The sequence below is a fragment of the Chlorocebus sabaeus genome, chromosome 12 (assembly GCF_047675955.1).
Source record: "Chlorocebus sabaeus isolate Y175 chromosome 12, mChlSab1.0.hap1, whole genome shotgun sequence".
NCBI lineage: Eukaryota > Metazoa > Chordata > Mammalia > Primates > Cercopithecidae > Chlorocebus > Chlorocebus sabaeus.
In genome coordinates, this window is record NC_132915.1 from 4,934,868 (window position 1) to 4,947,798 (window position 12,931).

Below are 12,931 nucleotides of genomic sequence, written 5' to 3' on the forward strand. Positions count from 1 at the left end.
TAAGCTTTATGACCCCAACAAGAGTTCAGTGCTAGTGATGGAGATGTGGAAACCAGGTCAGGGTGCTGACTTGGGGATGTAGGGGGTGACTGGAGCACATCTCAGTTGAGGTGCTTGTTCCTCCAGCGGGGAAGGAATGAGAATGTGAGTTGCCCATCTAATTTGGCAAGTTGTCTATATCAGTCTGTTCTCATGCTGCTAATAAAGAGATACCCAAGACTGGGTAACTTACAAAGGAAAGAGGTTTAATTGACTCAGAGTTCCACATGGCTGGAGAGGCCTCATGATCATGGTGGATGGCAAAGGAGGAGCAAAGTCACATCTTGCATGGCAGCAGGCAAGAGAGCATGTGCAGGGGAACTCCCCTTTATAAACCATCAGATCTTGGAAGATTTATTCATTATCATGAGAATAGCACAGGAAAGACATTCAGTGACCTTCCACCAGATACCTACATGACCTGTGGGAATTATGGGAGCTACAATTCAAGATGAGATTTGGGTGGGGACACAGCCAAACCATATCGTCGTCTTTGTTAGGATGAGCTGAACTTGGAGTGAGTAGGACTGCCTGAGCATGTCCTGTCTTTTCTGGGTATGCACTTCCTACCTGTCTGTGAAGGTTCTGATCAGCTTTTTGGAGTTCTGGGCATCTGGCCTCCCTCTGACCTCTTGCAGTGCTTATTGTCTTTATCCCCAGTATGGCATCTTTAGAGTTTTCTGGAGATGCATCTTGTTTCTGCCACTGGAATTTGACCTGGTCAGAGGCTTGTGTTTTCCGATCCTTGTGGTGTGAAGTGCCGTGAAGAATGCAGAGTACACCCTGTAATCAAAAGATTGGATTCAAGCTGTGTGACTTAGCAGTGACTTAATTTCCTTGAATCTGTTTCTACTTCTATTATAATAAGGAAGAGACAGACATGTTGGAGTTGAGATGAACGAAGGCAGAGGAGACAAGGGTGCTTGTTCCTGAAGGCTTCGGGGTCGAAACTAGCATTCAACTTGGGGTCAAACCCTTGATCACGGGCATCCTTTGCTTCTGGCAGCTGCACGGGTGTGACTTGGATTTATGTGTCCACAGCTGCCAAATAGGGACAATGTTCATGGTTTCCTGCAAGAGTTCTAGCGTGTTGAATGCGTTGTATGTAGTGGAGCAGAAGCACATGAGTAGAAACCTCTGCAGGAACCAGTGTGGGTGCAAGGAAACCTAAACTGTCATTGATAGATTGTTGGAGGGTCAACGTGGACAAACCTGAGAGTTAAAGACTCCAGAGGGCCTGGTGATGTGGGGGTCCACATGCATTTGTGATTTTACCTGCTAGATCTCTACCAAATTCTCATGGTAAATATTGGAGAAAAATCCCTTGTACCTGTGGCAAGGGAAAGGAAAAGAGAATTATTTTAAAATGTGACAGAACACTCTTTTTTTTCTTTTCTTTTTTTTTTTTTTTTTGAGACGGAGTCTTGCTGTGTCACCCAGGCTGGAGTGCAGTGGCGTGATCTTGGCTCACTGAAACCTCTGCCTCCCAGGTTCAAGCGATTCTCCTGCCTCAGCCTTCCGAGTAGCTGGGATTACAGGTGTCCACCACCATGCCCAGCCAGAACACTCTGTTCTTAACAAGGCTTTCTCTCGGGAGAAACTACCTAACCAGAGCCTAACCTGCTGGGTTTCACGAGAACCTAATTAATATGAGGGAAGGGAAACACCCAAATCTAGCTCCCCATAGCCATCCTGTCCCAGTTAAGCAGGGTCAGGGACTGAGAATCACATGTGAAGATCACAGCCCAGAGACTCATTATAAGACTCACCTAATGATTGGACTTTAGACCCTGTGCCCCCCTGAAAAGAGAAAAAGCAAAATCATATAAAGTGCTCAACTGAAACAAGAGAAAGAAGAAAAAATGGAAGACATGGAGAAAGAATGGAAAATAGTAACAAATATAGTAAGTAGCTCTTAATCCACATATATCAATAATTAAACATCAGTGGTGTAGATATGCAAATTAAAAGAAAGAGGCTGTCTGATGGAATCAAGACCTAGCTATTTGTACCTACAAGAAATCCATCTTACGTATGAAGACATATTCTTTTTCTGTTAACAAACGGCTACAGCTACTGTGATGTGTGAATTACTGAGGTTTATTGTGGAATGAACACAGGAACTCTATTTGAACCACTGCGTGAATGGAGACGTGGTGAATGGTTCAGGGTAGATGGTGTAAGTCACAGAATGTTCCAGTAGATGTGGAAACGTGCCATTGGCCACTGAGTGTTGTTCATTTACTTTCTCTGTTGTGCAATTGTGAAGTTCCTATTGTTGGTCAACTTTTAAATAGAATATTTCTAAGTAAATAGTGAGACAAGTTACTCTAATTATTATCATAGTCTTTTCCAAGTGTCAAGGCTTTTTAAAAATATAGTTGAAGTCATGCTAATTTTTTAAGGAAATGTTTGTGTAGGCCTCCCAAATGGACAGTGTGTTAGAATAGAAATTTTTAAATTAAGTATTTAGAACAGATTTTTTTAGTCAACAGATTTTCTTTCAGGGATAATATTTTTTTTCTGTGCTTCTTTCCCTCAATGCCTTCTTTGTCCTTATTTCTTGATGGTTGTTGTGTTTTCCCTCTTCATTTGTTTTTGCTCTCATAAAGCTTCACAACCATTTCTGCAGTGCTTCTTTTTGTTGCTGTGTGATTAGCATGCAGTAGTATTTTTATTTGAACATTTTCATACCTGAGGTTAAGATTTCCTCAGTTTCTAGTACATTATCCTTTGCATTTATTGTTGTGATTATTCTCTTTGAAGTGACAGCAGAGCTTTCAACACCTATTTTCTTACACTGGGTGTCTGGAATCTGGGAGGACTCCAGGAGTAGGTGAGAAGGCCTTTTCAGTTTGTCTGGTCATGTCAGTAAATACTGTCTTATGTTAATAAATCACATAATTACTAAATTCCTTAAGATCACATCGTCTGAAGGAAGGGTGTCGTGTCTAAATAGCTGTGCCTCCAAGAACAGCTGATACACAGGTTGGCAGCATCAGAAAAAGTGGCTTTTGCTGAAAGTTATATTTCCTACACATACATTTTTTATGGTCTTTGGAATTATTAATAAAATGTGATGCTGATTAGCTGTCTCTTAGCCATCTTGGAAGACTAGAGTTTGCCACGGTATCACTTAGTGATTGTGGACATTTATTAAAAAGAAGCTGAGCCAATAGGAAAAGAATGCAAATGTGCCCTTGTAAATGGGTTAGTAAACATTTCTTTTATTGCATATGATAATGGGAGTGAATGGTATTTTTCTACACCCATGGGTGTTAGTTATACATATAATCTGTGTTTCATGAATATTTATATGTTAGATGTAACTCTTTTAAAGTAGTTTGTGACATTACCTAGCATAGAAAGTAGTTAAATAGTATAATTCCAACTCCAAAATTTGATTTTTAAAGTGCAACACGAGGCATCTTATATTTTCTGTGAAATATGCTTTTTACAATTCACTGACCTTTAAGAAAAAGTAGTTAGCAAACAGCTAACTGATGGTATCAGAATAACAAAAGCTTTTTTAATTCCAAAATTCTAATAGCAAAATTTATTCAAGTAATAGCATAAAATATGAAATCATGATTAGTGGTTAGATCATGTCTGGGAATATGGTATTTCTGGATTTTCAGTTATTCTTTACATTGTACCTGATTCTTTCTTTTCCTTGGTGAACTAATTTCAGAATTGGAGTAAACTGAATACTGCTATTTATATTAGCAGCCGTAAAGTTTTATTGTAGAATGTATCTTACACATTATATTAGCAAAATAGATGATTAAGAGGACTGACATTTCACTATCCTGTACTCAAATTAAACAGTGAAGGTAAAATAGAGGCAATTTGGGGAATTTTTTTTTTTTTTCCAGACTGAGTCTCGCTCTGTCACCCAGGCTGGAGTACAGTGGTGCAATCTCGGCTCACTGCAACCTCTGTTTCCCGGGTTCAAGCAGTTCTCCTTCCTCAGCCTCCCGAGTAGCTGGGATTACAGGCGTCCGCCACCACACCCAGCTACTTTTTCCTGTATTTTTGGTAGGGACGAGGTTTCACCATGTTGGTCAGGCTAGTTTCGCACTCCTGACCTCAAGTGATCTACCCACCTCAGCCTCCCAAAGTGCTGGGAATACTGGTGCGAGCCCCTGCACCCAGCCCCGGGAATATTTAATTGTAGCTTGTAGTTGACCATCATAAAGTTTGTAAAATGATAGAGTTTGTCATCGGCGTCTAGCAGCTGATCTAACATGGGCAGGTGAAGAAAAAGTCACCTGAGCTTCAGCATCTGTGTTGTTTCCTTGTTTGGTTGGTGATGCTTACTCCCATCAATCCATTGATTTAAAAGAATAGGTTTTGTCTTTTGGACAATTTAAGTATGCCAAAATCTTTGATTAGCCATTTTAGAACCTTTCTGCAAGTAAGACATTTCTAGGATAGGTGTGGTGGCTCACATCTGTCCCAGCATTTTTGAAGGCCAAGGTAGGCAGTTTGCTTGAGGCCAGGAGTTTGAGACCAGCGTGGGTGACATAGCGAGGCCTTGTGTCTACAAAAAGTAAAGTAGGCCAGGCATGGTGGCTCACGCCTGTAATCCCAGCACTTTGGGAGGCCAAGGTGGATGGATCACCTGATGTCAGGAGTTCAAGACCAGCCTGGCCAACATGGTGAAACCCCGTCTCTACTAAAAATACAAAAATTAGCAGAGCGTGGTGGCAGGCACCTGTAATCTCAGCTACTTAGGAGGCTGAGGCAGGAAGAATTGCTTGAATCTGGGAGGAGGAGGTTGCAGTGAGCTGAGATCGTGCCACTGCACTCCAGCCTGGGTGACAGAGCAAGACTCTGTCTCGAAAAGTAAAAAAAAAGAGTAAAGTGAGCCCAGCGTGGTGTGAGTCTGTAGTCAGCTACTCAGGAGGCTGAGGCGGGAGGATGGCTTGAGCCAGGGAGGTCGCAGTTTCAGGAAGCTGTCATCTCACCACTGCACTCCAGCCTGGGCAACAGAGGGAAACCCCATCTCTATTTAAAAAACAAAAAAACAAACAAAAACAAAAAAAACTCTAATGTAATTTAATATCCTTGTGTAGATTTGACTTCAGAAGACTGAACATTCCATCATACTCCTTTCCTTAAAGACCATCTAGAACACTGAGTGATTTGACCAGATAGTTGAATCAGTGTTATGATAAAAAGAACCCTTTACTAAATTCTTGATAATGTTCTGAAGTTTTCCAAAAGTGCAGTATATATACATCTTTATTTTTCAGACTATTTAAATATTTTTGAGATTTAGTTTTTAGTAACATCTAGCATCCTAGGAAAACATAAATACTGTATGACAGCTTACACACTTTTTTCTTTTTAATTTTCATTCAAATTTCAGGGTGCTTTGTTTCTCCCTTTCAATTTTAATTTTAATAGCAGCCATAAACACTTTGCTTCAGAATTATGGTAAATCATGACACAAAAGAGGTCTCAAGCACAGTTTTCCTTTTCATTTTACTGTAGCTAGCTCATGACCACATCTACATCTTGTTAGTGCTTGGCATAGCACATACCTTTCATAATAATACTCTTTGTAATAATTTATTTAACTACAAGGAACTCACAGCCTACTCAACCGTAGTATTTTCAGTTGTTGGTTCGTATATTAGATGTACACTTGACGTGGTTTGTAACACTTAAAACACACATTATTAATTTAAAGCTTTTGATGTGCCACATAGTTTAATATTAACTTGCTGAATGTAAAATGGACTCAAAGTTTCCTTTTGGAGTATGTTGAAATATTATCAAGGGTATAGTTATTGGTTATACATAGTCACGTGGTTATAGTTATTTGTTTCTTGAAAATGAACAATCTTAAAGTTTAGAAACATAATAGTACTTGGAACATTGTTCTGCATTCTTGTGAACAAAAGAAGACCCAGTGATACTTAGAGGAGAGAGACAAACTTTGGAAGCTGTCTGCTGAGTATTAAGAGATTTGTCTTCCTCTTAGAGGTGGGACCAATGACTGGGAGTGACATAGGGAGGATAAGACCTGTCTCTAGAATTGCTGTGAATATTGTCCACGTAGAATGCCCTTCACTTCAGAATAGGTTGTAAATGGAAAGTATATCAATGTGCTAGAAAGGCTTTAACCAAAGGCCTGAGCTTGTCAAGCCTGAGGCCGGCACATGGCCTGAGTGTGGTGAATGTGCAGCGGCCTCTGCCTGCGCCCGGCTCCCCGGCTCTGGGTCATGAAGGGCCCCTGGGCATTTCCCCGGCATGGTGCCTTTGTCTGTCCTGTTGTTAGGAGCTTCTGCTTCTCACTCTTAACATCCTCCAGTTAGAATCGTCAAATACAAGGTCACAAAAGGATGACTTAGCCGAGTTCAGTCTCTTCCTGAACTGTGCTGTGTGGAATAAACAGAATGTCAAGCCTGCCTGGGCAAAGTTCAGGTCCCTCCAATTTACTAAGGAACCAAAAGAGACTGCAGTTGCCATTCTCTCTCCGAAAGCCCATTCTAGTGCCAAGCTCACGGGATGCTGGGCACACATGGATTCCAGACACGCGACCCATGTGTTCCACTCAGAGTCAAGGGCATGGCCATGGTGAAGTCAGATACTGAGTCTCCAGATATGCTGTGAGGACAGGAAGTTGTTCTCCCAGGAAAGAGCTACTAGGAAGCGGGTGCAGCAGCGAGCATTCACCTTCCGCCGCCCTCCGCCGCCCCTTCCCTCCCTACCTCCGTGTCTTATTCAGATGCTGCTGGGTGTGGCCTGGACATCTGTGTTCTTTGCAGGCTCCGCTCAGGATTCGGAAGCAGAGCAAAGCTGGGGACCCTCTCCAAGTGCATCGCTTGAGACTTGGGAAGGGGGAACTCATTCCCCAGGTCCAGCCCGCAGGCCCCTGGCCTCTCCCGGCTCTTGACCCTGTGGTCTGCGGTGTGACCAGCCTGTCCTTCCACCCCCAGGCTCTGTCTTCGCCATCTGTTGTCTGTGGCTGAGCTGCGGGGTACAGCTCACATGGACTCCTGTCCTGCCAGCTTCCTTGGGGTCTAGCCCCTGGGGAACCCCAGAAGGAGACCAGGGGCAGGGGCAGGCTGGGGCCAGGCGCTGAGCCTCCCGGCTCCTTCCTGCGAGGCCGCCTCAGCTGGCTCTGTCGTGGGCTGCAGGCTGTGCTCCTCTTCCGGGGTGACTCTCACAGTTCTGTTCCTTGGGGCTCCTCCAACGTGACCCTCCTGTGGTGGCCCCAGGCTTGGAGCCAGTCATGGCTAGAAGGCGGCGGCCCCACGTTCCTGCATGCATGTGTTTCTTGCTGCTCTGAGGTCTCACCCCAACCTGGCAGCCTCAAGCAGCACAAACTTATTATCCTCCTGTCCTGGAAGATAAAACTGAGAATCAGTCTTGCTGGGCGAAAGTCAAGGTCTGGGCAGGGCAGGCTCCTGCTGGGGGCTCCTCCTGCCTTCTCGGGCTTCCCAGGCTGCCCAAGGCCCTGGGCTGCTGCCCTGTCCTCCCCTCCCAGTCTCCACTCAGCATCTGCTCTCCTAGTCCTGCTGCCCGTGTCACACTTCCTCCCCTGACCCCTCCCTCCTGCATGGAGGGACCCTGGGATAATGCTGCACCTGCCTGGCTTATCGTGGCCTCTCCCCACCAGAATATCCTGTCCCAAGTCCCATCGGTGAGGGTGCTGGTGCCATGTGGAGGTGACATGCACAGGACCAGGCATTCAGATGTGGGCCCTTTAGGGGACATTATTCTGTCTACCAACACTGCCTTCCAGACACCCACACTTTTGGAAACAGTTCCTTATGTATGAACCTTCCTCAAAGTCACCCAATTCCAGCATTGTCTGTTTCCCTGACAGGGTGTGCTGTCCTTGGCTCTTATTTCAAAGCAGGTCGAAAAGGGAAACCCATGCCTGTCAACATTCCCTAAGCCCGCTGTGCTGCCTGAACAGGTAAGCCTGTGGGGCCCGGGGCTGTCCACTGTGGCTTCTGACTCTTGTTACCCTCCATGCAGCCGCAGGCTCCTGCAGCTCCACCTGAGCTTCCCCAGGGGCTGCGTCCTCACCTTCATTCCTCACCCTGCCCAGGATCCGGCTGCTCTCGCGTCCCCTGCCCACCCCTCCTCCATCCACACACCCTCTTCCCTCTCCCCAGCCTCCACTCACTCATTCAACAGAGTCGGGCTGAGTGCCTCCCTCGTAGGAGCAGGAGGAAACAGGAAGTGAAACAGACAGGACTTCTGTGCCTAGGTGGCCGGCAGCCAAGGGGAGGCTGGAGGGGGACGGAGGGGGACACACATGGGATCTCCTGTGGCCTCTGCCGTGCATCATCACACTCTGAGAAGTGAGGCAGGAGGTTCATAGGGAAGACCATGTTCAGAAGGGAGCACAGGGGCAGCAGGCTGACCCAGCCTTGAGCTGGGGAGGCTGCCTGGGGAAGTGAAGTTGGAGCACGCCCCGGGGGCCTAGTAGGCATTTGTGAGGCCCTAGGAGGATGAAGCTGGGCCCCTTGGGGCTCAAGGGACCCCGCCTAGTGGTAGGGCTCAGAATGAGGGGAGCAACAGGTAGGAAAGACCTGGAGAGGGTAGAGCCGGGCAAGGAGGCTGGACCAGAGCATCCATTGTTTGACTCTGAAGAGATCATGCAGGCGCAGTGGGGAGACTGGATGGAAGAGGGTTCGGGGACATTTCAGCTAAAACATCTACTCGGCTGTTCGCAGCCCACATTTGGGAAATGAGAGGACAAGGATGAGTCTGATTCCCAGACTGAGAATGAACCGGGTGACTGGTCATGCCAGCCTGGGAAACTGGGACATCTGGGAAGACCCTACGAAGCTTGGGAGCGACATCGTCTTACAACGTGGAGCATCTTCAAGATGACTTTGAGGATCTGCATGGAGAGGGGAGAGGCAGTTGGATTTACGGGTCTGGAAGCTCACAGAACCTTGAGCTGGAGATCAAATTTGGAGGGCTTGGGCTCAAAAGGATCAACTCTTAGGAACTGCTGTTGTTCCAAAGCCCTCCTGCCCCAGCCCACACAGCCTCAGTGGGAGGCAGAACCAGCTGGCTGTGGCTGTGATCCCTGAAGCCCAGGACCCTGGTCCCTGCTGTCCACTCAGTGAGAAATGAACGATTCTTCACAGAGTTGCATGGGACAGCATTGCCTCCCCCTCCAGCCTGGCCTCAGGCAGCCTTCAACCCCAGTATCCTCTAAGGGTGAGGGACTCTTCTCCGCACCTCTGCAGGACTGCATGAGCCACCATCAGCACAGTGATGCCTGTGGCATGCGGGCCTTCTGCCCCCTCTCAAGGGCAAGTCTAATAAAGTCAAGTTCAGGGACCACAACCACCATGTGTACAGAGTGGTCACCACTGCTGAACTCCCTTAACCACCTGGAAGGCAGGCGTCCCGGCCCAGGCTTAACTGCATTCTCCAATGAATGAAGACACGATTCTGGGTGGTTTATTTTTTGTTTTTGTTTTTTTTCAGTTTGTTTTAGAGACAGGGTCTCACTCTGTCACCCAGGCTGGAGTGCAGTGATGTGATCACGGCTCATTGCAGCCTTGACCTCTTGGCCTCAAGCGATCCTCCTGCCTCAGCCTCCCAAAGTGCTAGGATTACAGACATGGGTCACCATGCCTAGCCTTACCAGCCCTTTAGTAATAAGCACTTTTCAGAGAACTGAAGCTGTTCAGCCTGGAGATGAGGCACAGATATCACCCTGGACACTGGAAGTCTGGTTGGATGCTGGGGTCAGCTAAGAACAAAATGACACTGGAGAACAGAGGCTGTGGCTTGGCTGCCTTGCCCCTGCAGGAGGAGCCTGGACTGGCCCCAGGTAGTGCTGCCTTTGCTGTCCTAGGAGGGGCCTGGCAGGGTCCTTTCTATCCCGGAAATGCTGTGATCAGAGCCAGTAAGCTCCCAATGGAAGCTTCACCTGCCCAAAGTAGAGTCTACCTTCATCAGCACAATTCACTCAGTGACTGTTCTGGAAGGTGCAGGGCTATCAAAAAACAATTTTAAGTCCCTGCTTTCAGGAAGTCAAGCATAACAAATAACATGCATCCATGAGAACTCTACACGAGGGGCTGAGGTCTCTGGGGCTCTGGTGAGCCATCCACCCAGACTGTGCGCTAGAACCCAGAGTGGGGAGAGCAGGCTGCAGGCTGCAGCACGGAGACTGGATGGAAGGGGGTTTGGGGACTGGGAGGGTCAAGAATGAATCCGGGCCCGGCTCGCATGCTATGCAGCAGCAGTGAAGCCCAAAGCAGGGACACGTCTAGTGGGTGAGGCTGAACACCAAGAGCCTTGGATTCTGAGGCTGAGCCTTGGGGCCCCTGGAGGGCTGCTAGGCGGTTCTGAGCAGCAGATGAAGCTGGGATTCGGGGCCCCAGAGTCCTGGAAGTGCACTGTGCAGAATCTCCCCAGAGGGTGCTGGCTTGACCATTACCATTTCATTGACCATTTTACTACTATTTACTACCACACTACCACCAAGTTTTACCATTGACATTTACACTATTATTCACTTACAGAGAATGATTAAAATAAATGTGCAGTTTGAAAGGCAAACTGCAGCCGGGCACAGTGGCTCATGCCTGTAATCCTAGCACTTTGGGAGGCTGAGGCGGGCGGATCACAAGGTCAGGAGTTTGAGACCAGCCTGGCCAACATGCTGAAACTCCATCTCTACCAAAAATACAAAAATTAGCCGGATCTGATGACGCACACCTGTAATCCCAGCTACTCAGGCGACTGAGGCAGAAGAATCCCTTGAACCTGGGAGGCGGAGGTTGCAGTGAGCCGAGTTTGCATCACTGCACTCCAGCCTGGGCAACAGAGCAAGACTCTGTCTCATTAAAAAAAAAAAAAAAAGAAAGAAAGAAAGGGCAAACCACATTACTATGGTCCACAGAAAACCAGTCACATGAGCCACCAACAGAAGAGAACACAAACTAAGACCAAGGGAAGCCATGTTCCTAACACTGTGCTGCTCCCAGCTGAGGCTTGGAGGAAGCCTACCCTGCTGATCACATGGAGGAGAACCAGGGCTCTGAGGCCACCCGCATACACCGGGGTGGCATCCCTGACACTCCTGTGGGGAAGCAGCGTTGCCGTGCCCTGAAGACTCATGTCTGAGATGGGCAGGCAGCACCGCTCTTATCAGTCGGCTGGACAGTTTTACATCTCAGGGAAGGGCACTGTGTCATGGATGTAAATGAAACGGCACAGCAATATCTGTGGTTTCTAGTGGTGATGAAGTCCGGGTGCTGTTAATGGAGGAAATGCTAAGTTGCAGTTAGACATTAATGACAATAAAGATGCAATGCTTTCTCATTGTGATGCATAGGGCCCCAAATTCTCCCTAGACCTCTGGACCCAGCGTAAGGCCCCTGTGCCTGCTGGCCAGGCTAGGGTTTGGGGACCTTACCACGGCACGTTTTCTTGGTGAGGCCATGCCAACATTCCTCGTTTCTCACACTTAGGACCCCTCCCACGAGTGGGGGGAATGCAGCCCTCCAAGGAACCGGTGGTCTCGGACCTGCCACCCACAGCCAGAGGTTTCTGACCCCAGGCCACTGGTGTTTTCCCTGCCAGTGCAGGTGAATTCTGGAAGGAAGGTGCCTGGGAGGTGGGTGTGGGGGTGGTGGGTGGCTTCAAGCCTCCAAAGACCAGAGGGAAGGCCCTGCCTCATGGAGCTCTGTGAGCAAAGGCCAGGAGGCACCCAGGACCCCGAGTCCATGCCAGCTGGCATCGGGGGAACGTGGAGATCAGCCTCCCGGGGGCCCTGCAGAGAACAGGGCTGCCCTGAGAGTGCCAGGGTCCTGGGAATGTCCCCCCACCACCGTCACATCCCAGTCACCTGGCTGGCAGAGGGCCACCAGAGAGGGAAGAGTTTGAAAAACGAAAGTCCTTTCTGCCCCAAAATATTTTTTATTCTTGCATTACATTTGTGTTTCCAATTGTGAATAAAAAATGCTTAGAAAGTGGTTACAAAACAGCGTGAACTGGACAGGAGGAGCAGCTGGCCCTGAGGGTCCGTCACTTCTCCACTTAGACGGCGTGAAGTGGGCCTGGCGTCTAGGCGGGGTCAGTCAGGCTTCTCACTCTCAGGATCTGGAAAACAAAACCACGCAGCTCACTGTGGGCCCGCTGTGGTGCTGGCCACTCGCCGAGGGCTGGGCCCTGACGCCCTCCCAGGAGCTGCCGACAGGAAGGCCGTGCCAGCTCTGCCGTGACCCATGCCCTGTGTAGATGGTCTTGTCCTCAGCATAGCCCTGGCATCCTCTGTCACCTGGGCCACCCTTCTCTGTGTGACCGGTCAGCACACTGAACGGCTGCCCAGAAACCCAGACGCTCAGCTCCTGGACTGTCCGGAGCATCTGGGAGCGAGCTGCCCCCAGCACCCAAAACAGGAGGCTCTGGGATGAGCGCTCCTCCTCCCTCCGTGCAGAAGCTCGAAGGCTGGCGCTGCAGCTCTCTGAGGAGGTGGCCCCACGGCCAAGGCAGCCCCCACAGTAGACCGGGCCGGAGACACTGGGACCCTCAGCTTGCTCACGGTGAGGCCTGCGATGCAGCATGTGCAGGAGGGACTGCAGTCAGCTGGAGGCTGTCTTTAGTGGGAGGCCGGGGGGCTGGCTGCCACCATGCACTGAGCCCCCAGGATGAGTCCCCACCCTGGATGGCCACTTTCCCTAAGGCCCCTGTGCCTACCAGGAAAGCCACTGCCCCTTGCATGATCCCCGGGCAACCCCAGCCCCAAATCCTCCTCTCAACAAGCCCAAGCTCGTCCAAGGACCTCCCACCTCCCCTGAGCTCGGCCCACCTGGAGCAAAGAGGGTGGCCCCAGGGGCTGCAGCAAGTCATGCAAACCAAGCCTCCTGGAGACAGGGGCTGCAGGTGTGTCTCG

At 48.9% G+C, this 12,931-nt stretch overlaps 1 protein-coding gene and 1 long non-coding RNA gene across 3 annotated transcripts in view; one reads left to right on the plus strand and one right to left on the minus strand.

Annotated features, from left to right (window-relative positions):
• The first annotated feature begins 6,419 nt into the window (after nt 1–6,419).
• On the plus strand, nt 6,420–10,921 carry LOC140712906 (uncharacterized). Its single transcript, XR_012094727.1, has 2 exons — nt 6,420–7,975; nt 8,742–10,921. It is a non-coding gene; the product is annotated as an uncharacterized lncRNA (long non-coding RNA).
• A 1,014-nt stretch (nt 10,922–11,935) lies between these two features.
• Nucleotides 11,936–12,931, minus strand: part of WNK2 (WNK lysine deficient protein kinase 2) — a 139,560-nt gene continuing 138,564 nt past the window's right edge. For both annotated transcript variants that reach the window (XM_073021439.1, XM_007969785.3), the window contains one exon: nt 11,936–12,138. In XM_073021439.1, the coding sequence (XP_072877540.1) occupies nt 12,113–12,138 (26 nt within the window). In that variant the 3' untranslated portion in view covers nt 11,936–12,112. The remainder of the gene's footprint in view (nt 12,139–12,931) is intronic.